Below are 26,785 nucleotides of genomic sequence, written 5' to 3' on the forward strand. Positions count from 1 at the left end.
AAAGGTAAATTTTTAAATTTAAGCTGGCTAAAACACTAAACTATGCTTGTAAACAGAAGACTGCCAAGAACCATAGGTATTTACAAAGGCTGGCCATCGGCACATTAGCTAGAAGAATATACCATGTCTAACTAGATGGAAAACCTAAAAGGGTTTCTTATGCCAACTCTCTGATTATGGTTTCAAATGAAACCTTATAGCTTTGTTATGGGAAGGCTGGAATTATCTCTGACATCTAAACTTAAAATCTCAAACTATCATGGACAATCTATTATAAGAAAATATTTATTATTCAATTATCTATATTCCAACATGTTCTATGTAGAAAATGATCCTTCTCTGACAATTTAAACAAGAGACATCTATTTGTGAAGTCACATGAGCATAACAAACAATGAATTAATACTATAGAGATAATATACAGAAAGATATTTTTAGTATGATAGGTGCGGATTTATTTTAGGGGAAAGGGTTTCCAGAAAATGTGATTTCAGGGTCACCAGGCAAAGGCAAAAATACTTCCTGACAAGATTCTTCCATCCAAGTTTCTGTATTTCCAATGCAAAAGCACAACAATGCTTTATGTAATTAAGATCGATTTATAGACAGCTATGTCATCATATTTGACATTCTTTCTATTACTAGTCATTCATCAGGAAAATAAGATAAAGATCCCACTTTCTCCTAAATTACTATACATATATTATATTATATTATATTATATTATATTATATTATATTATATTATATTATCTAATCTATAACATATATGTACACAAGATGGGAACTGTTAGGGAGAAACCTGAACCCATTTTAGTGAATGCCTGTTACCAATCTTTGCTGTAAGAGCTGACATGCATGTGGTTCAAGGTTGTAGGTTTAAGATGCAAATGAAAGAAGAACAAATCTGGAACAATTCCCTCTATAACAAGAAATTCTGTGTGGCTGAGATATGAACACTGTTCTGAATGGAATGGAACGGAATCTGAATGGAATCACACATTTGCAAACTTCCACACATTAGCAAAAATGAACTCAGAAGTAACCTTTTAAAAGCCCCTGCCCAACACATTCAAATAAACAGTTTTTCTAGACACTGGCCCCTTCTGAAGTAAGTAATAGTATCAGAATTACACCTTCACATTTCACTCACATTTCTGGAGTCTTGGATTTGTTTTTTCCATTGAAGAACTCAGGAAGAGCACGCCGTTCAATCACGTGAATACTGGGGAATAAAAAATTAAAAGTCCTCTTAGAAAAATGAAATCTTGAAATTTAAGCTAAGTTTAATTTTCAAAGTAAAACTGATAAATCCAATAACTGACCATTATTTTCAAAACTTAATGGCTTGCAGAAGTTCCTATGTATTAGCAGCATATGATAAAGTTAAAGAAAGCTTTCCCTCTCTCACCCTCAAGACTTATAGTTTTTTTATTCCCATACCCAAACTCAAAAACTTCTATCAACACATTGAAAACTATACGTTTTATTATGTTCTTGACATTAACACATCATAAGTAGATGATGAGCCACAAAATACAAAGAGTTCTTCAGAAATGGACAGACATCACAGCAGCTGGCATGGCAACACACCGATGAAGTGAACTACTGGCCAAAAGATGATGGAATTTACAAAATCAGTCTCCCGTGCTCTTAACATTATCAATGCGCCCTTTTGTCCAGCCCTCAGAAACTTTGTGCTAAACTGAATTTTTTTAAAGATTTCAGTAATCTACTGCCTTTAAAAAGGTTATAGAACTAATTTTTAATATTGAGATAAAGGCACTGATAATTTTATAAAATGTTAAAGGCTTATCAAGCACTACAGAGACCAGGTAAAAATCAGGCCTAATGCACTGCACAAATGACCCAACTGTGTATCTCTTACAAAGGTTTTGACACATACTAATCAATGTTTTTACTGAGAACACCTTCTAGTTTCTTAGTGGCTTTCCAGATATGCAACATGTACTGGTTATGCAGGGAAGAGTAAATCAATAATCTGTGAACATAACTAAAGGCATCGGCTGGCTGGCTTATTCAGTAGAGCATGTGACTCTTGACCTTAGGGTCCTGAGTTCGATCCCCCGTTGGGTATAGAGTTTACTTTAAAAAAAAAAAAAAAAAAGCATTCACTCTTGCATTATTTGGGAACATTTAAATTGTTTGAACGGGATCTGTACTGCCAAATACTATAAAAATAATGAATTACCTGAAAACTTCTAGGAAGATAATTTCTAAAATGAATTAATATTACATAGATATGTATAATGATTTTACAAGTTTTACTAAAAAAATAGCTGTAAGCAATTAATTATATAGTTCAAATACACCTCTCATTGTTTTAAAAGTTAGGAAGCCCACAAAAAACACAATTTCTATATTCACCAAGAGCAAAACACACACAAATGTTTAACCCCTAACACTTTCTTTTCTGAATTGCTGGGAGCTGACTCCTTAGGTTCTGAGAATGAGTCAGGAAGTGGGGTGATCAGAATCAGAAAACCCGAGTTCTTCCAACTCTCCACTGCAACACTGAAATGCTTTCACTGACACACAGTACTTGTCTTTATCCATAAAACAGGGATGTGACTTACACCTCCACTATCCATAAGAGCAAGGCATGGGACATGCAATGGTTATGATGCAAATGAGTGTTTCTGCAACCTGTAAAAACCTACCAAGTTATATATACTGTTATGACTGCACTTTTTTTTTTTAATTTTAGAGGAAAAGAACACTAGTTTCTCAAGTATGTCCTTTTAAGCCATTCTGAATCTGAAATGCAATTATAATTACCAATAGTGAGACTGAGACGCTTCCAAATTTAAAAATACACATCATCAATGTAAAGACGATTGACCTTCAGAGAAGAGCTATATACTTATTCTGTCCCAGGTTCTTTTTATTCAAACCATTTAGGAATGGCATTCAGAGTTGATCTTAAAGGCATGCAGAAAAGTCTCAATGTTAGAGTCATACTTTGTGGTTTTTAGAAAAAAGTTAGGTATATATCCAAGTGAATCATCCACCCTATTCTTTTAAACTGCCTTCTGAAGATATATATATATATGTCCAAATGCACGTATTAAGACACGTATATGTATAAAGACACACATACATAAAATCACATTTATCCTTACAGAAAAATAATGTTTAACAACTGAGAGCAAGCAATAGATCCAAATAAGACCACAAGATTCCAAGTAAGGGCAACATCATTAGAGTTAAGTGTACAACTTTCTAATGAAAGTACCTTAAAGAAGCTAACTGCTTGGAGGGGTAAGTTCTGGTACATATATTTAAAACTAAAAAGCCAAATAAAAATCAGCCTGATATGAAATAGTCACACTTCGTAAGTAATCAACAAATAAGATACACAGGACTCTAACGGCACTCCAATGATGCCACACTGCTGTGGTACATGACAGGGAAGATGCTGAGGAAGGTGTTTTCTCAAAGTTTTCTTATTAAAGATTATTTATTTATTTGAGAGAGAGAGAGAGAAGGAGCAGGGGGAGGGGCAGAATCAGACACCCCGCTGCACAGGGAGCCTGATGCGGGGCTCGATTCCAGGACTCCTGGGATCATGACCTGAGCCGAAGGCAGACGCTTAACCGACTGAGCCACCCAGGTGCCCCATTCTTTTAAGTTTTTATACATGAAAAGCCTCTTAACGTTAAAAATATTTCCTACTGGGGCACCTGGTGGGCTCGGTCAGTAAAGCATGTGACTTTTGATCTCAGGGTCATGAGTTCAAACTCAAGGGTTCTACACTGGGTGTAGAACTCACTTAAAAAAAAAATTCCTATTAAGATGAAGCCATTAGTAGGTAGTGAGAGGGGTTCTTTTTAAAATGTATTTCTTTAATGTATTTTTTTTAAGATTTTTTTTTTAATTTTTCAGTAATCCCTACACCCAATGTGGGGCTCGAACTTACAACCCCAAGATCGAGAGTTGCACCACTCCACCAACTGAGCCAGCCAGGCATCCCTTATATTTTAAAATCATATAATGAATGCCGGTATTTTAAAATTATTAAATACTTACTTGCCTGTCTGAATTGTAACTGATTCTAAATGAGTTAAGTCTAAACTGACAAAATTTTACAATCCCTAGGTACAATGCAATTTAGTTTCCATCCCTAAACTGCTCTAAAGAACACATTCCAAAGTGAAAATAGAATCACTTTTCATCTCCCTTCATCCATTTTATTAAAGATTTTATTTATTTATTTGATAGAGAGAGGGAGAGCACAGAGGGAGAGTGAGAGAAAGAAGCAGACTCCCCGCTGAGCAGAGAGCCTGATGTGGGGCTCAATCCCAGGACCCTGAGATCAGGGCCTGAGCTGAACACAGACACTTAATCAACTGACCCACCCAGGCTCCCCCACCCAACTTTTTTTTTTTAAAGATTTCCCTTCATTCAATTTGACAGTGATTAGTGATACAGGGATTTGGGCAGGGAAGTTCTCCCACACCTAAGTACCATACTCACAGGTGTATGTGGCCCACTCACCAGTTATAATCAAACCATGATGCATAACTAGGAATAATAATGTGATTGGTCTGCTCTGTCACGTTATCTTCTCCAGGGTCAAGTGAGCGACTCTGATCACCTTTGCTAGGATCTTCATCTTCCTACAGAAAAGAAGCCAGAGTTTAGAGAAACAGAGAACTACAGGACATAAATAGCCACTTTCAAGCTACTCATATTAGAGCACAAAATAAAGTTACCTGATTCAATTTCAAGGCTCAGAAAAACAAATTTTAATTAAAAACAGCCTTTCACAGTTTTTAAAGTACCTTCATAAGATGTCCAAATGACATTGTAGATTCTTCCCTTTTACAGATGAGGTAATCAACTCAGAGAAGGCCCGAAACTTTTCCCACAATAGCTTGCTTCTTACTTGGCCAGATTTTTCTAATCCTGGAGTCACAAATCTAAATTACTAGTTCTCAAGTTATTTTTTAGAAGGTGACTCAAGAACACTAATGAGGCATAATGGCACGCCTTCCCCTATCCCAAATATTGATCAGTAAGTATCTGCTAGTGACTATATGCACCTTATCTTATTCATTCCTCACAATAACAGCAGGTATCATCACCTCTTTTATGGATGAGAAAATGATGCACAGAGCCAGGAAATTATAAACAGGGTATAACTTCAGAAAACTCAGTATGAGGGCCTACACTCTCAATCACTTTCACTACTGAAAGTCAGCTCTGATTTTTATCAGATTTATGGAAGCTTTACAAACGATTCCACCTAAAGACCTGGACTGGCTAATACTGTAATTTAAAAATCATTGCTTTGGGTCAAAACCCAAGAACATTTCTTATGCTACCAGTAAAGAGTAATAATAACTAGCTTTAAATAATCATATCATGTAATACAGTTTATATTCAAATGGTTCCAATTAACCCAGAAATGCCCTTTATACATTTTTCTCCCCAAACCAGAACCTGATCAAGCAATCCACATTATAGGATACTCACATCTCTTTAGTTTCCTTTAGTCCCTGCCTCCCTTTGGGGGAGGGGGGGATTTACGACATTCAAATGTTTCAAAATTCCAGACCAAGTGACTTATGCGATATCTTACAATCTCTATTTATCTTACTGATTCTTCATAATTAACTTCTGATCAAATATTTTTATCAAGGATACCACAGGAAGTAAGTTTTTGGACATTCAGATATTTTCCTATTTTCTATAGTTATACCATTTACCTATCAACCTTTCATCTGTGGTATTTTACTGTTTTTATTCTTACGAAATTTTTTTCAATTAAGAACCAAATTTTGAATCATACTCTTTTATACTGGTTCCATAGCTTAATTTCTACCTTTAATTCATCAAATTTATAGTATTTGTAGTGAGGATCTAGTGTTACTGCCTAGAAACTTAAGACAATAATTTTCTTAAGATCAATGAATATAGAAAAAAAATGTAATGTATGAAAGCCCCAAGGAAACTCTGCTTGTTACTTAAATGATGTTGAAACAATTTTGATGACAAAGGTAAGAAATGTTATTTCCCAAATCAGGGGAGCTAGTAAAAAATATGCTCATGGTTAATGAGTTTTTAACAAGTAGGTTTCACAAACTCAATTAGAACACAAAAAATTTCCTTTATGCAGGAAAACCAGGGAAAGATTGGCACTGCAATTAATAAAAGCCAATAGTCCATGATTTAATTATCTGAATGAGGGCACACACGGGATGACATTATGGGACCAGCTGTTAAGAGTAACTACTTCTAACCAGTTTTGATCTCAGTTTTACAACAGACTTGGCCTTGGTTTCAAGATACCCTCTGCCCCTGGCATAAAAAAATATATATACAGGTCAATTGTCTGGCTTTTTATTTTGGTCTCTTTTACTACCACACAATAGTATTTAACTAAATGATGACATCGTCTTACAAATATAACATCTGTTAATGGTTGCTAAGCAGCTCTTTAACTAAAAAGTCTAATTTTAAAGAAAAAATCATAGGGGTGCCTGGCTGACTCAGTCAGTGGACTGTGCGACTCTTGATCTTGCGGTCGTAAGTTTGAGCCCCACGTTGGGTATAGAGCTTACTTAAAAAGAAAATCTTTAGGGCGCCTGGGTGGCTCAGTCAGTTAAGTGCCCGACCCTTGGTTTTAGCTCAGATCAGGATCTCCTGAGTCCTGAGATTAAGCCCCACATCGGACTTTGCACTCAGTGGGGAGTCTGCTTGAAGATTCTCTCCCTCTGCCCCTCCCCTCACTTGCGCATGCACGGTCACTCGAACTAGGTCTCTCTAAAATAAACAAAACTTTAAAAAATAAAATCTTAAAAAAAAAAAGAATCATAAGAACAATTCAGTTAAAGAGCCTTATGTAGATGAGTTTCTTGAAAGTTTTCAGGCAACTCCTATTATAAATACATTCATTCCTTGAATGTATAAAAAACAATAAATGTCAATTTGGGGGATTTCTCTAACTCAATGAAAAAGAACTATCCATTTTCAGCAAAGTAAGGGAGTTATTTCAAGGGGATTGTTATTTCAAGGATTAGGGATTAGCTACACTTAACACACTCAAATATGACAGTCTGAATAAACAATGGGCCATTTACCAAAAAGGAAAGTCAAATCCTGCCTTAAATCTAACATCTTTCAACAACATAATGACTGCTATGTCTCTACCACAGGACTGATGAAACAGGAAGCTGCTGACTGTGAGAGCTTCTGAGAATGCTCAAAGGCTGTGGGCTGGAGATGTACGCACAGAAATGGAAGTGAGAAAATCCAGGCAATCGACAGGGGCCCTGCTTACCTGTCCTGTCAGAGGACACCTGGAACACTGCAGTCAGCTCTGACTACTACCTTGCAACCAGAACCAGAAATTACAGCATAAGAGGAACACTACATGAGAAGATAGAAATTTCCTTTCAATAAAGTTTTCAGAGTTAAGAAAAACAAGTTATTTCAGGGTGTGTTAAAAAAAAAATCAGAAGGGCCTCAAAATCGAACATTTCTAAGGACACTTCTAATCAGTGTTCCTACTGCTCCGTACACAGGACCCTCAGACAGCTACTTCTCCACCAGGCCTAACTAAATTGTTACCTTTCCTCCTGTTGTGACTGTTTCTTCATCCTGTTCATCTGTAAAATCAAAATAAAAGATTTATTTAAAAATCAGATAAACGTTCTTCAGATTACTTGAAAACTTCAAGATAATTTTTAAAACTTTGTTACATACAGAGAAAAGGAAAGACCTAAAGCATTACTAAAGCAAATCCACCTCTAGTAATTTAGTAAATTGAAATTGTACACAAAAGCACAAAGGTGAGAACTTCAAAGCATTAATAATTAAAAATTTCCAACAACAAGGAGTTTATAATTAATTACTATCAGTCATGATCTTGCTAATAAAAGGTAAAGGACTTGATTAGGGCTCTTGCCTCCTGAGACTTGATGAAACAAAGTAATGACATTTTGGATCTCAGAGGAAATGAGTGAAGGAAATGAGGAGTAAAGAAAAGACATGAAAATCAATCACTAGAGACAAAGTCCTGGTAAGAATGTTAATATATTCTGAGGACTCCAGGACATAAATGCTGGCCTTGCAAAAGAACAAGAGTAAACCCAAGTATAATTTAAACGTGGCAGCTGATTTCCATAGCGAAAACTAGAAGTGCCAGTGTAGATAATTGTTTATGTATGAATGAAGGCTGTGTGTGCGTTATAATGGGAAAGTTGATTAACTGAGACAGAGACCATATGGTCCATAAAGTCTAAAATATTTACTACCTGGCCCTTTCCAGGTTAAGTATACCAACCTCTACTTCAGAGAATATAAAAGATCAGTAGTACATGAATAGGTAGTTTTCAAACTTTCCACTGGATTTCGTAGAGTGCCTCTACTAACATGCCAGCCACAGTCCAAATGCACACATTAAAGAAAAAGAAAAGTCCCTGTCTTCGTGGAGTTCACATTCCAGTTAGGAGTGGTAGGAGATGGAACAGAAAACACACAAAAGGTATCATATGGTATCAGAGGAAAACAAATCAATATATTTTAGAGAGGGGCTGAATGGGTGGACCCTTCCAAATGAAGAGGGAAGCCTCTCTGAAAAGGTAACATTTTAGCTGAAACACAAGGGAAGGACAAAGCAAGCCTTCCCCGGACAGGAAGCAGCCTGGTCAAAGGGCCGCAGGTGGGGCAGACCCGACGCCTTCACAGATCTCAAAGGCCACTAGGAGCATGAATAAAGGCTGGGAGAAATGAGCACAGCACAAGAGCAGAGTGCAGTGACACAGAGCATGGGCATGAAAGTTAGACAGACCTGGACCTGAGTCTATGCTCTGTCACTTAACAGCTGTATGCTTGGAAACATTACTGAACCCCTCCAGGCTCCATCTCCTCATCAATGACACGGGGCTAACATGGTTTTACAGTGAAATGCAAACGTATGTAGAATGATACCCGGCAGGTACTCACGCAAAACAGAGACGGACACTGCCGCTTGATTTGTAAGTCAGACAAACACCTGCTAGCACGAATATGGGATTCACTGTGCGGTAAATAAATTATGGGCATCCAGCTCTGCACAGTGACTACTTGTATTCCAGGAAGTGATGAACAGATCTAAATAAGGTTGTCAAAATGAACTTTCTGTCCTTTGGATCTTGCTAAAACACACGATAAACAATTTCTCTCTAGATGGTGGGAACACAACCTAATGATCTCTCTCTGGTCAATATATGTACCATTTAAATTTAGCATGACAGATTTCTGACCCTGCGGTAGTCTTGGTACCCAATGGAAATAGACTTCTGATAATACTAAAGTAGGAGGGACAGCTGTCCTGCTTCCTGATTCCTAAACAATAATGATAAATGTTCTCTTCCTCCTTCCAGATGTAGGCAATCACACTCTCGCCTCAACCCCTAGACCTTGACCTTCTGGAGATCTCAAGACAGAAAGGAAGGAAGGACTGGGTATATGCAGCTACGTGACACAGAAGGCAGAATATGGACCAGTGAAAACAGTCAACAGCTCTGTGACCAGAAGTCCCGGTTGATGGATCAGTTACCGCTGGCATGGTTTAGAATATACCTACTGCAGAAAGCCAGATGCTTAAGTGATACATGGAAAGCCTGTTGCTCCCTGGATGAGAGGCCAGGACAACGGTTTCAAATTCCACAGACTCTAGCTCTCCAGCTGTGATGAGCAGGATCTTGAGCCACAAAACCCTTACTATTTCGACCTCAAACCGTTCACAAAGGGAAGACCTCTTACAACCAGCGCTAAAAATTTTAATCCAATTGACACTTCTAACCATTTCTTAAAACTGGCTTCAATTTGACTCCTCTGATGAAGTCTATTATAAAAACACTCCAATACTTACCTCCACTTCTAAAAGGACAATCACCTACTCCCTTAAAACTACAGATTGATTCCTTTTCAGGATATATACTTAAAAAATATAAACTATCGGGGCGCCTGGGTGGCACAGCGGTTAAGCGTCTGCCTTCGGCTCAGGGCGTGATCCTGGCGTTATGGGATCGAGCCCCACATCAGGCTCTTCCGCTATGAGCCTGCTTCTTCCTCTCCCACTCCCCCTGCTTGTGTTCCCTCTCTCGCTGGCTGTCTCTATCTCTGTTGAATAAATAAAATCTTTAAAAAATAAAATAAAATAAAATAAAAAATAAACTATCATTCTGTTTAACAAATTGTCCCAGTGAAGATCATCAAATCTTAACAATCATTTACCCTGCTACAGTACTGAAAAGGCTGCATATAGCTAGTTTTGTTTTCCTGGCCTTTGATTCAATGGTAAGTACCAGTTGTGGAACAGGCATTATAAAAACTTACAGAAAACAGAAATTGTTAATAGTTATTAATATTCTATTAATAATGTTAAAGACAATTAAGAGAGGAATAATATTTTGACAGCATTTCTTTTTCATTTACTATGTTGACCTAACACCATCTTTACATAAAATGTCATCAAGACAGTTTCCTATTTCTACTTTTGACATAATCAAAAATGGAGTCATCCACTGATGTTAAATGACAGGCTTTAACCAGAGAAAGGAGAGTGTAGTGAAATGAAGTAAAAACCCTAACCACCTACTCATAGCTGTCATCAAGAAACTCTGGGAAAGAGGCACTTGGGTGGCTCAGTCAGTTAAGTGGCTGACTCTTGATTTTGGCTCAGGTCATGATCTCACGGGTCCTGGGATGGAGCCCCACGTCAGGCTCTGTGCTCGGTGGGGAGTCTGCTTGAGGATTCTCTCCCCCTCTGCCCCTCCCCCAGCTCACAAGTTCACATATGCGTACGCACGCTCTCTCTCTCTCTCTCTAAAATAAATAACTAAATCTTTAAGGGAAAAAAAAAAAGATCTCTGGGGGGAAAAAAAGAATCTCCGCAATTTGTCTGAAATCCAGAATTCACTTAGTGAGGAGATAGAGAAACTGAAGTCTCATTTTCCACATAAGGAAATCTCAAATACCCCTTCCGGATGTAAAATACCCTAAATTCAAAAATTTAGTATATACGGAAAACACTAGGTTCTCCTTTGATTTTTTTTTTTTAAAGATTTTGTTTATTTGAGAGCGAGCGAGGGAGAGAACAAGAGTGAGGGGAGAGGGGAGAGGGAGAGGGAGAAGCAGACTCCCAGCTGAGCAGGGAGCCTGACATGGGTGGGGCTCAATCCTAGGATCCCGCGATCATGACCTAAGCCGAAGGCAGAAGCTTAACTGACTGAGCCACCCAGGAGACCCTCCTTTGAATTTCACGGGTGAAGAAAGAAACTGAGATCCATATATAACACTCAAGAACAAAGATGTTTAAAACTACCTCTACTTTTTTAAACTTAAACAAGTGACTACACTCCTCTTGTTTACCCAACAGCACATACAAGGATTATGCCTCACTTGTGAAAATGTACTCTGTAACTTCTACATACTATGAGCAGATGATGTGATTCTCATTTTACACTATTTAGAAAGCTAGAAGAAATACTTTAGAAAATAAAGCATTTAAGAGTCAACAGACGTTTGTTCTAAAGATGCAAAATCAAATCAGTAAGAATGGGAAAAAATGGATCACAGGAAATTAAATTTCCTGATATGGCAGCAAATGAAATGACAGTAGTGCTAAGGGAGCCATGGTCAACGTCTGTGCTGGACCGAAAAGGCAGCAGCAACTGGAAGCAACATCTCTCAGGAAAGAAAGAATTACCAGAGGAACTGAATCTCTGAGAAAGAAAACAACACAGGAGTGTATAGACTGTTTTGGTTTTTACCTAGATCTGCGACAGTTCCTCCTTTAACGGGTGTGTTTTCACTGTCTTTCTTTGGGTTCACTGGAAAGAAAAAAAAAATCATGTTTTAGGGGGAGAGTTTTTTTAAAAGAAGAAAACAGTATAAAAGATGATTGAAACCTACGTGAATCTCACTGTAAATCCATCATCATCCAGTGCTCACCTTCATGAAAAACTCCAAGCCCAACACAGAAAGATGCACATTTACTGTAACAGACTGCACTGTGTAATTACTTTCCCAACCACCAGTTTTTCATGACAAAAGGACACAATACAAAAATACACAGAGTAAAACCTGAAAAGAACCTTTCAATCCCTCCCCCCAAAATATTTTTTACTACATTTTCTGTGCATTTGTTGATTCCCATTTTTGTGCCGTTCACGTAGATAAGTTGCGGGAGAACGAGTACCTTTTACATGCCTATGTAGGCTTCAAGACCTAGCTTTTAAATCTTACAGAAATGTTATCCATACTGTGCTTAGCATTCTACTTTTCTCATTCAACAGTGTGCCTATATGACCTTTCCATGTTACGTGTTTTTAGTTAAATTACATCTCTTTCATTTTCAATAAACCCACTGTGTCGATGGGTGGGTCATAAGGTGACTAGTCCTATATTAATGGCAACTTTGTTTATCTGCAATTTTTTACTGCAGCGTAATCCACATTCTCTTATATTCACCTATAAGCACGCATATACCTACTTAAAATGAGAGCTCTGAAATTAAAACTGTTACTAGATGTACACATTTTAAAACTGAACAGATTTGGCCAAATTGTGTTAAGTGGCTTCATCAATTTACACTTCCACCAACAGCATTTGAGAGTACCCACTTTCTCAAAGCATCAGTACTTTGGGAATCATCTACTTTCTGAGTTTTGAAAATCAAACGGGTGAAAAATGTTCCTTTAATAATTTATATATAGTTAAATGAAGTTGAGCATCTTTTCACACATTTACTGGCCCCGAAGTTTGATAAAATTACCAGTACAAAATACTTTGTCTCTTATTCTATAGAGTGTAAGAATCTTTATACAAATTCAGAGTTCTAATTCTTTGTTAAATGGCTAATAAATATTTCTCCCAAGGCTAATAACACTTGCTTAAAAGTACATTAATATTTGGACGTTTACTTTTACATTTTTTTTTTTTAATTTGGCACTTTATTCCACCCGAAGCTTAAATTCTTATTTATGACACAAAGAACAGTACTAAATGTTTTCCAGAAGTATTTATGGAACAGTTTGGTCTTTTCCCACAAATTGGCACTGCCAAATTCATAATAAATTAAATTGATAAACAAACATGGACCTAGAATGAACCAAACATTCTACTCTACTGATGGATTCAGCCATTCCTGTGTCCAAATCTTACTATATCCATTATTACAGCTTTTACAGCTCAGTTAGTTATGTGTTAGGACTACCATCACCTACATAGCTCTTTTACTTAAATATTTGAGGGGCACCTGTGTGGCTCAGTCAAAGAGCATGCAACTCTTGATCTCACGGTTGTGAGTTCGAGTCCCAAAATGGTATAGAGATTACTTAAATAAATAAACTTAAAATAAAATAAAATAAAATAAAATATTAGGGGATGCTTGGCTAGCTCAGTCAGTAGAGCATGCGACTCTTGATCTTGGGGTTTTAAGTTCAAGCCCCACACTGGGTATAGAGATTAAAAATAAAATCTTTAAAAAACAAAAACCGAGAGGCGCCCGTGTGGCTTAGTCAGCGAATCATCTGACTTTTATGATCAAGCCACCCAACGGGCTCCACGCTTAGCAGCCGAGTCTGCTGGAGATTCTCTCTCTCCTTCTCCCTCTGCCTTTCCCCCACACGCTCGCACTCTCTCTCTAAAATAAATAAATAAATAAATCTTTAAAAAGAAAAAAAAAAAACCAAACAATTGGAAGATGCATATTGTAATCCCTACAGCAACCACTAAGAAAAAAAAGGTAAAAATCAAAAAGAGAATATGAAAATCGATATAAAAGAAAACAGAATAGTGGTTGCCAGGATATGGGAGGAAGTAGATAACCTACACTAACCCCCAGTAAGTAAGGGGTTTCTTTTCAGGGGGATGGAAATGTTCTAGAATTAAGAGGTGGTGATTGTACAACATGATGAATACACTAAAAAAAAAAAAAAAAACCACTGGAGTGATTAAAATACACTTTAACCGGTGAATTTTATGCTATGTGAAGAATATCTCAATTAGAACTATGCGATATAAAAAAGGAAGTCACAGAAGTTCTAAAATAAACGAAAAGCAGGGGCACCTGGGTGGCTCAGTCGTTTAAGTATCTGCCTTCAGCTCAGGTCATGATCCCGGGGTCCCCAGATCGAGCCCTGCCTCGGGCCCCCTGCTCAGTGGAAAAGCCTGCTTTTGCTTCTCCCTCTCCTTCTGCCCTTCCCCACCTCTGCTCATGCACTCTTACGCTCTCCCTCTCAAGTAAATAAAATCTTCAAAAAGAAAAAAGAAAAAAAGGAAGAAGAAAAGCAAACACAGAAGCCAGAATAGAACAGTAAAAGTAGTGCATTAAAGCGAAAGAAGGGAAGACATAAGAGAAGAACAAATAGGAAAAAAATATCATAATGGCAGACTTAAGCCCAACGACATCAATAATAATTCTGTTACATTTCAGTGGACCACATACTCCCGACTAAAAACAAAAAATGTGTATTGGGGTGGGGGGAGGGAGGCAAAGCTCAACAATATGCTGTTTAAAATCGACATGCTTTACATAATCAAAATGAAATAACAGGATGCAAGAGAGATGTAACTCGGAAATCTAACATGTAAGAACAAAGCTTGTGTAATTTACAAAACTACTAAAGTCAAGTAGCGGAGACTAATTAAAAAAGTGTAGAAATAGGGGCGCCTGGGTGGCACAGCGGTTAAGCGCCTGCCTTTGGCTCAGGGCGTGATCCCGGCGTTCTGGGATCGAGCCCCACATCAGAATCCTCTGCTATGAGCCTGCTTCTTCCTCTCCCACCCCCCCTGCTTGTGTTCCCTCTCTCGCTGGCTGTCTCTATCTCTGTCAAATGAATAAATAAAATCTTTAAAAAAAAATTATAAACAAAAATTGTAGAAATAAAGAAATGGGTGTGCTGTGATGAAGCTTTATTATCATCAGAGAACCTGGCCTTAAAGACAAGCACTACTATGGCATGTAGACACACAAGACATAAGAGTCAGTTCATCAGGAGGACATGATGACCCTAAGTGTATTATGCCCTTAAATAGCAGAGCTTCAAATACATGAAGAAAATACATAAAAGAAAAAAACATTCACAGGAATCAAGGAAAAAAATAGACAAATATACAAATATAGTTAAAACGGTCTAATATTCTTCTCCCAAAAACTGACTTAAATAGGTTAAAATGTACTGCCACCTTCTCACCTGTATATTGATTCTATTGGGATTTAAAAACCATTTATTTCAAAGCACTGCTCAATTTAGAGAATTTTTTTAAAAATTTTTCTTTCTTTCTTTTCTTTCTTTTTTTTTTTTTTGAATAGGCTCTATGCCCAATGTGGGGCTTGAACCACAACCCTGAGATCAAGAATCACATGCTCTACCAACTGACCCAGCCAGGCGCCCCATTAGAGAACTTTTTGGTCACAGTGTTTTTCTCAATAAGCAGCAAAAGTACACCAAAAGATTAGGAAAAGAGGTAATTTCATAAACATCTTCACCTTGAAAGTTGGGAACTGGGGGCACAGAGCAAGAAAGGATTCATCCTATGGCATTGCTAAGAGTGATTAGATCGCATCTCACAGTCTAGGCAGAAGAATACAAACCATTTTTTGGAAGCACCACTTCCTCTATGTTGGGTACCGGTGTTGGGTCTTCCATGTCCTTGGTAAGATCTTCTTGCTCATCTTCCTCTTTCTGACTTCTGCGCTTCCCATAAAGACTAGCTTGGCTAAAACATACAATGCATATAAATATAAATATAAATATAAATATAAATATAAATATAAATATAAATATGGCTGACTATAGCTACTCAGAGCAGACAATTTCAGAGGCTTTACCCTCATTGTTAGAATCTATGCTCAGAATCGCTTTAAAAGACAAATAAAAATCAAACAAATTAGGTACATTCCCAAATTACATCTAACCAGCCAGAAGGAAAATACGGGTTACTGGAAGTAAGAAATGGGCCCAGAAATCTTACCATACAAATTGCAGACAGTATCCTAAAGGGGGCTTCAATTATGTAATAAAAGATTATCTGCTAAGTAAATATGGCACATATTTTATCTCACATAAACAATCACTTACATAAGAAATTTTCTCAAAGATATGTACAACCGTATTTTCCTCGCTCTTTGTGTCATCCAAATACCAAAAACTGCAGAGTAAAATCACTTAGGATGGTACTGTGTGAGTGTGTGTGTGTGTGTGTGTGTGTGTGTGTAAAAACTGCCATTGCTCTTTCTTTAGTTTATTTTTGAACTAACACATTTCAGAAGCAGATTAGCGTTCAAACAAGAATGGAAGAACTCCTTATCTTGAGGAATTACGGGGTACACAGGAATTACCATCTACCTCATATAACAGGAAGTGTACCAAGAAAATAAGACTTCATCAAGACTGAAGGTTACCCTAAGCTAAACCTTGGGGGCTCTAACACTTCACCAAAAGTAGGCAATGTTTCAGGATAAGGAGTACAGGCATAAAGGCGTAAGAAAAGAGATAACCTGTTCTGGGAAGGAACAGGCAAGAACCCAGAACACAAACCAGTGAGGAGTGGAAAAAGAGCTGACAGAAATACCTAGTGGGCCAGCCTGAGTCCTCACACTGCTGAGAGAGTGAGCAGAGTTCTCTTCTGTGACGGACCACATACTGGCATAGGTTAGAATCAGGTATACAGGTAAAAATATTTTTAAAATTTTTAAATAAAAACTGCATGACAATTTTTCAAAAGCCTGTAGGTGTTAGGGAGACAAAATACTTAAAAAAGGAAGAAAAAATGCAGGGAAGGTCAATAAAACAAGAGTTAGGAAAACAGATGTCAATGTCTTTTCATTAAAGGAAACTTAACACGAAACCTGAAAGACTGCTCATTAGAACACAGATGTAATCAGTTCAAGGACATGAATACATGTATTTTCGGAAACTCAATTTGGTAGGTTTTATACTCAGAGTAGAGGCTCAGTGCCATGACTGTGAGCCTCCAGGATATCACAGCTTGGTTTGGGGACCACGAGTGTCCTGGCGCTGCATCTCAGCCCCTCAGTGGGAAGAAGGGTGCATTGATTTCAGGCCCAGGAACACTTGGAAAAGTTGTATGACTTTCTTCACAGGGATATCAAGAAGCTCTGAATTCTCTGCGCATCAATCGTAAGACTCAGATTAGAGATTTAAGAAATACGGTTACTGGGGCGCCTGGGTGGCTCAGCTGTTAAGCGTCTGCCTTTGGCTCAGGGCATGATCCCAGCGTTCTGGGATCGAGCCCCACATCAGGCTCCCCCACTGGGAGTCTGCTTCTTCCTCTCCCACTCCCCCTGCCTGTGTTCCCTCTCTCACTGGCTGTTTCCCTCTCTGTCAAATAAATAAATAAAATCTTTTAAAAAAAAAAAAAAAAGAAAAGAAAAAAGAAATATGGTTACTTACTCTCACTAATCACGGGAAAAAAATCTACTTTTGTGGGTTTTTTATATCATAATACATGTGACTTGACAAAATAACAACATCCTTTTATGACTATGACTGGCTCTTTAGTATTATTTATAAAACTAGGAGTCTTTTTTAACTTCCCTAACAGTTTCTGTACACGGATAACCCTACCCTTCAAGAAATAACATGATTCAAGGCATATTCTGGGCATAAAAATGCTCATTTGGCTATAGGAAAAACTCAATAAAAGGAAGCTAACTGAGAGAAGATGACAAGTAGATCTTTACAGTCCAGTCAACAGCCAGAAATTTAACAAATTTCTGCTCAGGAGCTTTAAAGTCTCACTTGATCCCCACAACAACTTATTCAATAGACACCGGAATCCCCACTCAAGCAAGATTCACTAAAGTACAAATGTGATGCCCTGAACAAGGCACTCTGCTGAACATGTAAGAGACACAGGTTCATTTCCTCTAGGGAGCCATTCTGATCACAAATGGGACAGGTGGTAAAATCAGAGAAAGAGACACTAACTATAGTGAATATAATTTCTTAAATTCCTTACCAGCCACACTGCTCAATATACAATTAGACACAGAAAAAACTGTATTCAGGGTGCCCTGGTATAAATACAACATCAGATGGCCATCTTATAAAGGAGATGAAGAAACAGGAAAGAAAAATAAGGGAAGAGGAAAACAAAGATGAAGAGCCAAATAATTCACCCTCAGACCTTGGTGAAGGTGACAGAACTTACTTGAAAGGATACACTTAACGGGAAGCAGAGTCCAGCTTTGAATCTTGACTCTAAGCAAAAATCTCTGTGTGACCTTGGAAAAGTCACCTCCCTATCCTGAACCTCAATCTCTATTTCTTAAGATAAAGATGCTTATGCTACTTCAAAGATCCCTTTCAGTTTTAAGATTCTGTACATGGTTTCTACTCTCACTAACCTGTGAGCCAAAGCTCCAATCCAGAAGGCAAAGATTCATCCCCTTCCCGTGGCTAGGCCAGAGACAGGAAAAACAGTTTCTCTCATATTTTGATCATGGAATTGGACTGGCTATATTTTAAATACAGATTAGATATCAGTTGAGTTTTCTGTGGAATACAAAGTTAAATGTGGTATGCGTGTGTGTGTCTGTGTGTGATGGAATATTACTCAGCCATAAAAAAAAAAAAAGAAGGAAATTCTGCTACTTGGGACAACATGAATAGACCATGAGGCCATTTTGCTAAGTGGAATAACTCAGAGAAAAATAATACCAGATAATCTCTCATATATGTGATCTAAAAAACAAAACAAAACAAAAAACACAAATTCATAGATAGAGGGAACACACTGGTGGATGCCAAAGGTAGGGGGCGGGGGAGAATGGGAAAGCTGGTGAAAGGTATAAACTTACCGTTACGAAATAAACAAACCCTAGGGGTGTAATATACAGCACAGCGCCTGTAGTTAACACAGTATTGTGCATCTGAAAGTCACTAAGAGAGTAGATCTTAAAAGTTCTCATTACAAGAAAAAAAATTATAACTATGTCTGGTGTTGGATGTTAACCAGATTTATGGTGATTATTTCATTATACACATCAATTTAAGAAAAGATTGTACATAAGGTGCCTTAGCATAAAAACAACAGAAGATGGCCATCAGATAACATCTGACAAGATGAGCTACCAGAGCAAAGACATCTACCAAGTCAAAGTAAGACAACCTCCTTTGAGCAAAACTTCCGGTATAAATGTAAAATCTGGAATGCCCTCTGCAGTTTGTTTTAATGCATCTGAATCATGCTGCAGTTCTTACCCTTTCTTTCCACTCTTCTTCCGGGATTCTGTGGGTGTAGGAGGCGGAGGGGAAGGCGAATGTTTCCTCTTTCGAGCATTAGCTGATGCTTTCCTATCTCTTCTCTCTGGACTTCTGACTGGCTAGGAACAAGTAAATGGAAATAAATATCAGCCAGCTTTTCTGACTCCTCAGTTTCTACAAACCTTTGTCCAAAGGTGAGTTTCACAAAGACAATACCAATACCACTAGAGTATCCTCTATCACCACCAGTCAAGACTCTCTGACCTTACGGGCAATGAACCACCAATGGAAATATTAATGGAAATAAGCTACAAAACAGACATGCCCAAATCCTGCACAACAAAAACTGTTCCTGTTCATCTTCTGCTTCCAGATGGGAAAAGCATTTTCAACAACTACTGGAAAATACGAAACATATGCAACGTAATTAATGAAAACTACAAACAATGGCTGAATGACCTTGTGAAAGTGTATCAGGAACTAGCCCTGACACATCAGTAAAAGGAATAGGAGAAAACTTTATGACACAAAAGATGTTAAATAACATTGCAATTTATGATTTAAAAGTCAATCTGACAGAAGTACAAATATCCCTATTTGCAGATGGCATGACCTTATATATAGATGACCTAAGGCATCTACCAAAAACCGATCAGAGCTAATGAGTTCAGCAGTCGCAGGATACACATCAAAATACGAAAGTCAACCTGTAGGTGATAATTATGGATTTAATAAAATAGACAATAAAGAACTAACACCTAAGATGATCCAAAGTATTGTACCTGAGGTGCCAAAAAAAAAAAAAAAAAAAAAAAAAAAAAGTCAGAGATTAAACATTCACTATCTCTGGTAACCTCATACTCCTTACAACTATTTCCTTTCAGAAGCCCGGTAGCATCAAATTGGAAATCTAAGTCTTCTTACAGGCCTACACAAGAAGTTTTAAAGAAAATCTAAACTGTACACACTGCACAGTAAATCTAAAGTTAAACTTGTAAAGAGAGATATTAAATGCATTTTTATAGAATCACCCTAAAAATAAGTGAATAAATTAATACATAAGCCATCTAAATCTGAAGAGAGATGGCTACGGACAGGCCTCTGTAATAATGTGATGTAGAAGTCAGAATATTCCTAACGACAAAAAAGACTGGCTGGAAATGCATTAAGGGAAAGCAAATATGTAAGCATATGGGGTGGGGAGGCTGAATAAAAAATAAAATTTAAGTCAAATTCCACAGCAAATAAGGACAAATTAAAAATGAAAGGATACGAAAAAAGACCCAGTTTTAAAATATTTTTCTTAAAAATAAAAAATACACATTGTGTGCCAAAGAGTTTTAGTAAGAAAGTTTCAGGGCTGAAAACAGATATGAAAGAATGGTACATTCTAAGTGAACAATTAAAAGTATTTCTGTCTCAGAAATTTTTCAAAGAACTACAATACAAAACAAAAAGCAAAAACCTGATGTGTCCCCAGTGAAAGGGAATGAGAATCTTACCTAAGCAGTCACCAGCAGACACCAACACATCTAAGCCCTCTTAGACTCCCCTCCCTCTGGGTGACACACCTACCTCGCAGGTTGTGGCTTCTTAAGAACCATGGTTAAAACTTTTGGTGGTTGGGCTTCTCGAAGGATTAATGAGTAATAAATGCCTTAAAAAAGGGCTGAACTCTACCTTTAAGACCTATACTATGTACTAACTACTGTGTGTACAGTAACAAAGCTATTAAAGAATATTAAGACAAAATTAGTTTTCCCTTGAAAAACCAACAACTAAATTACATTATCCCATAATAATATTTGGTTCACAAAATCGAAATCAGACCTAGAAAACAAAATCAGCTGCACCGCTGCCACACTGCTTACGCCACTTTGAGACTGGCATGCCCCTTCTTTGGGAATGCGAGCTCTTGAGACGGTTGTACGGCCATTTGGTTAACTTTCCTATATACCTGACAAGTGATGCACCTTGGACTGTATGTCAGAGCTTATTCATGAAGATTTGACAACAGCGAGGCCCAGAAAGAAGAAACATCAAGTGGAGAAAAATGGTGCCAAACCAAATACCTCTTCATTCTTTGTTGAAATCCGCTGACGAAAGCTCACGGGCTTCCTGTTCTCATCCACCTCATAATCCTCCTCATTCATCCATTCATTGAAAACATCAGTGTCCAAAATCCATTTTGCATGAACCTAAAATGACATTCAAGCATGTGTATCTATATAAATAGTAAATCATTACAGTTTTTAAAGTATTCGAAATTAAAGAAGTGTATTTAATTACTCTCAACTCAAAGTTGCAACTGCATAAAAGTTTAAAAATGTAATACTATAAGGGCGCCTGGGTGGCTCACTTGGTTGAACTTCAGACTCTTGGTTTTAGCTCAGGTCATCATCTTGGGGTCCTGGAATCGAGCCCTGTGTCAGGCTCCGGAGCTCAGTGCAGTGTCTGCTTGTCCCTTCACCACCACCCCCCAGCCCCCGCTTGCTCTCTCGAGCACACACACGCTTTCTCTCTCTCTAATAAACAAAATCTAAAAAAATAAAAATAAGAAACCCAACCATGAGACTATTAAAGACCTGTGAATGGCCACTTAACCATTTCTAACTTTTATTCCATGTTACAGCATATAGTAAGAAAGCATCACTGGTTTTGCAAAGACTGAGGTTTTAATAACTGACCCTGAAATTTGATAATCATGTCATTTGTCTTTATTTCAGCTTTATCTAGGTATCACTGAAAAATAAAACTGTAAGATATTCGAAGTATATACATCATGATGATATGATATGTATACACACTGAGATAGGATCCCCTCATCTAATTAATTAGCACATCCATCACCGTACGTACTTTTTTATGTATGAGAACATTTAAGTTCTGTTCTCTTAGCAAATTCCAATTATACAATGCAGTGTCATCAATTCTAGTCACCATGTTTTTCACATTAGATCTTCAGACAATTCTTCTCCCAACTGCAAGTTGGTGCCCTTTTACCAACTTCTTACTCCGCCTACCCCTCCTCACTGGCAACCATTTCTCTACTGTTTCTAGGGGTTTTTTTCCTTTCTTAAAGATTCCACATACAAGCAGTATCATGCAGGATTTATCTTTCTCCGTTTGGCTTATTTCATTAACTGTGTCATCTTTATCCTGATGAAAACCACTGATAAAAACATTCAACAGCATTAGGCCATTCAAAGCAATAGGCCTAGTCATTGCTCTAGGCATGAAGGATGTCTCTGTTTATGCATTCAACAAAATTCTAAGGAATGATGAAAGAGGACATTTACACAGACCTATCATCAGACCCATCACCTCGCCCTGTCGAGTACACAGGTGCTCTGTGGAGACCTTTCAGGGATAGCCACAGTTGGGGAGTGGAGAAGTGAGAGTCAGATTCAGGATTCTTCCAAGCCCTTTACATGGCAACTTCTCTTGCTTTTTTGTTAGTGTTTTTGCGTAAGAATTTTAAAAATGATGGGTTCTCTGAATGTTGTATAGATACAGATGTAGATATAGATACTGAAACCATAGACCTAGCCTACATATTCCTATTATCCAACAGAATTTTTCAAAGGGAGTACACTGGAATTTGGGACTAGACAATCCTTCCCTGTGTACACAAATATGAAACAATTTCAGCACCAAAATAATTAGGCAGTAAGTTACTGACCCCTGAAAAATTAGAACTCCATAAACCCACACTGATAAGAGATGAATAAAAAAGTAAATGAGGGGAAAGGAAGGACTCTTGCTTATACAACTCTGAAAGCCAACTGGTAAACACAGGGGGAGGGCTGGAATGGAAAATTATCACTGTGCAATCATCAAAGAAAAGATTGGTTCAGGCAAGAATTTCAAGTGGATGCTAAATCTGGGCAACAGATAGAGGATTTTGATGAGAAGGAGGATATCTGTATGGCCTAAAAGAATCTCTTACAGATTGCTTATAAATTGCAAGTGGAAAAAAAAAGGAACTATACAGTGGAGCCAACAGAACACACCGTGGCTGGGTGATCAGCACCACCACCAAGGAGCAGATGGACACGGCATGCCTCCCAATACGATGCCCTAAGGAGGACACATCACGTACGCAATATTCTGACTAGAATGCATAATCTGACTGAACCATGAAAAAAGATCACAAATTCCAAACAAGAAACATTCCTTTCAAATTCAAAAATGTCAGAAGAGCCAAGGAAGCACTGGGTAATGTTTCAGATTAAAGGAAACTGAAGAGACAGGACATCTGAATGCAATAGCTGATAGTCAACAGTAGTCTGTAACAGAAAAAATGCTGCAAAAAACATTATTGGCTCACGTGACAAAACTGGACTCAGACGGCAGATTAACGTACTGGGTCAATGTTAGAAATTTTACCAAAGTTGATAACTGCAAAGTGCTTATGAATGAGAATCCCTTATTCTTAGGAAATACAAACTTATGTTTTAGAGAAAAGGCCATAAGTATATGCATTTTTCTCAAAAGGTTAAGAATAAAAAATGTATATATAAAAATACATGGAGTAGAAGTGATAAATCAAAATGGGAGTAAAATGTAAACAAGAGGCAAATCTGGATAAAGGGTGTACAGGTATGCTGCCTACTATTTTTATTCTTGTTATTTAAGTTTGAAATTATTTCCAAATAAAAAGGTTTCAAAGAAGTCTAATTTTTGTTAATTCCATTTTCCTCAGATGAAATCTGAAGCTCGAAGGCTAAGCCTTTCAGAAGGTCACGCAATTTGAAATAGGGTGAATCAGGTCTCCCATCTAATATTTTGATGCAATTTAAGTGCTCAGTATACTACATAAAGCAGTCAATAAAAACTGTGTATAATTACCACTGCTCATGGACAGGACCAGAGCTCCCTGCAGAAATACTGATTCCACGACTCGGATATGGAATTACAAAAAGGGTTTGGAACATCGTTTTGTCCCAGAAATAGAAAGTATACAAAAATGAATCAAATAATACCAAAAAGTCACAGGAGGCAGTTTAAAGGAGTTCCCATTGGCCAAAACGGGGACAATTCATCAGAATGAAGAATGGCGATCGTGTCACTGCTCCACAGTGCACACGGATACTATAGGCACAGGTACAGGGGGAAAGGAAAGCCCATTCCCCCTGCAAAATGTCAATTACAACCACAGATGGAATGGATAGAGTGAGGAAACCACCAGTAGTAACTAATTCAGCCTGGCAGGAATTATTAATGGGTGAGCACACTTTGGGATACAAATTTAATGAAGAAAAAGATATTCATATAATCTCAAAGTATTTCGTGTAAGGTATTTTTAATTTCAACGAGAAAAATGGTAATGCCACAATGGGAAAACCAGGCAGACGGTACCTCAACAAACAATCAGCCACAACAGGAAAAACTGAAATACACACCTCCTGATGTGAGGCACTGAAGACTAATTACTCAAAATCACTCATGTAGGTTTGCAGCCAAAAATGCATAGCTTAAATATAATAATGAGGAAATATCCACACAAACTCAAATTCAAAGACATTCTAGGGGGACCTGGGTGGCTCAGTCGGATTACACGTCTGCCTTCGGTTCAGGTTACGATCCCAAGGTCCTGGGATCAAGCCCCACACCGCTCCTTATTCCGCGGGGAGTCTGCTTCTCCCTCTCCCTCTGCTGCTCCCCCTGCTCATGCTCTCTCTCACACAAATAAATAAATAAAATATTTTAAATAAAAATTCCTTTAGGGAAAAAAAGACATTCTAACAGACATAAAAATCTAGCCTATACATTTCAAAAATGCCAGAATCACAGAAGAAAAAGAAAGGCTTAAAGTCCCACATTTGAGTAGACTAAACAGATCTCACAACTAAATGTAGTGTGGGCTCCTGAACTGGATCCTGGATCAGGGAAGAGACTTAGTATAAAACTTACTACATCATTGGGACAATTGGTGCAAAGGGAATACGGGCTCTGTATCAGGTATTAATACTGTTTCAAGGATTGACATCCTGAAATTATTAACGACAGGGGAATCTGGAAGAAGAGCATGAAGTAGCATTTTGTTGTATATTGTTCATGCAACTTTCAGAATTATTTCAACATTTAAAGTCGAAAAATAAGAGTTGATGTATGAATTCTTACCACTGTAATAGAAATGACTAATAAAATAAGTCTGTTTCATCATAAGAGCTGTGTAGGCACGGCTTCCAGCCTTCCTAAATGACACCACCAATGTTTCACTGCACTCCTCCTGCTCCTCTCTCAACCACCCCAAACCACAATGGAACTGGACTCTGGGGTCTCCTCAAACTCCACTGCAAACATTTCCACTAAGACCTAGATAATGAGTTCTTCGTGGTCATGGACAGCTTAATAGAATGACAAGAAAGGAAGATCCCCACTCTGTATTTTCTTGAAGCACTGTTATGGAAGAAAGCTGAGAAAAACTAAGTTATATAAGAATAAATTTTTAAAAAAAGGATCTCTCACCTTCCATGGCTTTTCTGGAATTGGTGGATCTTCAATTTCCGCATCAACATCATTACTATGGACCCAAGTGTCATAGCTACAAAGGAAATGAAAAAAGGAAAAACAGGTTAGAACCCAAATTCATTCATTAAAAAGATCTTTTATAAAAAGGTAAAACTGTATTTTAGAAATACTCTTAGGATCAAGTAATAGCAATATTTCACACACTTTTGTCTCTGCCACTCTGACAAGAAAATTCTTCTGTATAGAGGTCTATAGTGACCTTGACACTGTTAAGTCCAAAGTTCAAGCCTCAGTGCGCAGAATTTTAATGAGGAGATTACTCTCTCCTCAAAGCATTTCCCTCACTTTGCCTCCAAGACAGCACTATTATCTGCTGTTTCTTCCAGCCACCAGCCTTTCCCCAGCCTGCATGGCCAGTTTCTCCTCTTCTCCCAAACCTCTTCAACACTGGAAGGTCCCAGCTTTGGTTTGTGAATAATCCTCTTCTTGTCTACCCACTCTCTTGATCTCATGCAGCCCTATGGCTTCAAATACATACTCACCTGCCCTCTTTTCTGAATGTTGGACTCATGAATTCAACTGCCAAAGCCACATTCCCCCTTATATGTTCAAGAAGGCTTTAAAACTAACACACTCAAAATTCAACATGCAATGCCATCCTGATCCCAAAAATATACCCTAGCCAATCATCCCCATCTCAGTAAATGCCAACTCCATCTTTCCAATCGTTCTGGCCAAAATCCCTGGAGACATCCCTGACTTCGATCTCAATCACATCCTATAATCCAACCATTAACAACCTCTACAGTTCATTCCATCTTCGAAATATGCCCAGAATCTATCTACTTCTCACCCTTCTACTTCTGCCCAAGGCCCCTGAGTCCATTTTTCACAAAGCAACCAAAGTGATCCTTTTGAAAATCAAATCTGTCCACATTACCACTATTCAAAACCTTCCAACAACGCCTACCTTACTCAAAGAGCCAAAATCTTTACGGTGGATTGCCAAGACCTCATGATCCCGTCCTATGACCGCCACTCTGACCCCGTCTCCTAGTA

The 26,785-nt window shown here is 37.9% G+C and overlaps 1 protein-coding gene across 1 annotated transcript in view; it reads right to left on the reverse strand.

Annotated features, from left to right (window-relative positions):
* The window catches only part of SMARCC1 (SWI/SNF related, matrix associated, actin dependent regulator of chromatin subfamily c member 1), a 163,050-nt gene that overhangs the window by 82,500 nt on the left and 53,765 nt on the right, over positions 1-26,785 (reverse strand). The window contains exons 8-15 of the mRNA XM_026500714.4: positions 25,724-25,799; positions 21,322-21,447; positions 19,247-19,368; positions 15,613-15,737; positions 11,786-11,845; positions 7,596-7,633; positions 4,518-4,639; positions 1,153-1,224 (exon numbers count right to left, since the gene is read on the reverse strand). Coding sequence (XP_026356499.1) covers positions 1,153-1,224; positions 4,518-4,639; positions 7,596-7,633; positions 11,786-11,845; positions 15,613-15,737; positions 19,247-19,368; positions 21,322-21,447; positions 25,724-25,799 — 741 coding nt within the window. The remainder of the gene's footprint in view (positions 1-1,152; positions 1,225-4,517; positions 4,640-7,595; positions 7,634-11,785; positions 11,846-15,612; positions 15,738-19,246; positions 19,369-21,321; positions 21,448-25,723; positions 25,800-26,785) is intronic.

This window comes from Ursus arctos, unplaced genomic scaffold (assembly GCF_023065955.2).
Source record: "Ursus arctos isolate Adak ecotype North America unplaced genomic scaffold, UrsArc2.0 scaffold_14, whole genome shotgun sequence".
Lineage (NCBI taxonomy): Eukaryota > Metazoa > Chordata > Mammalia > Carnivora > Ursidae > Ursus > Ursus arctos.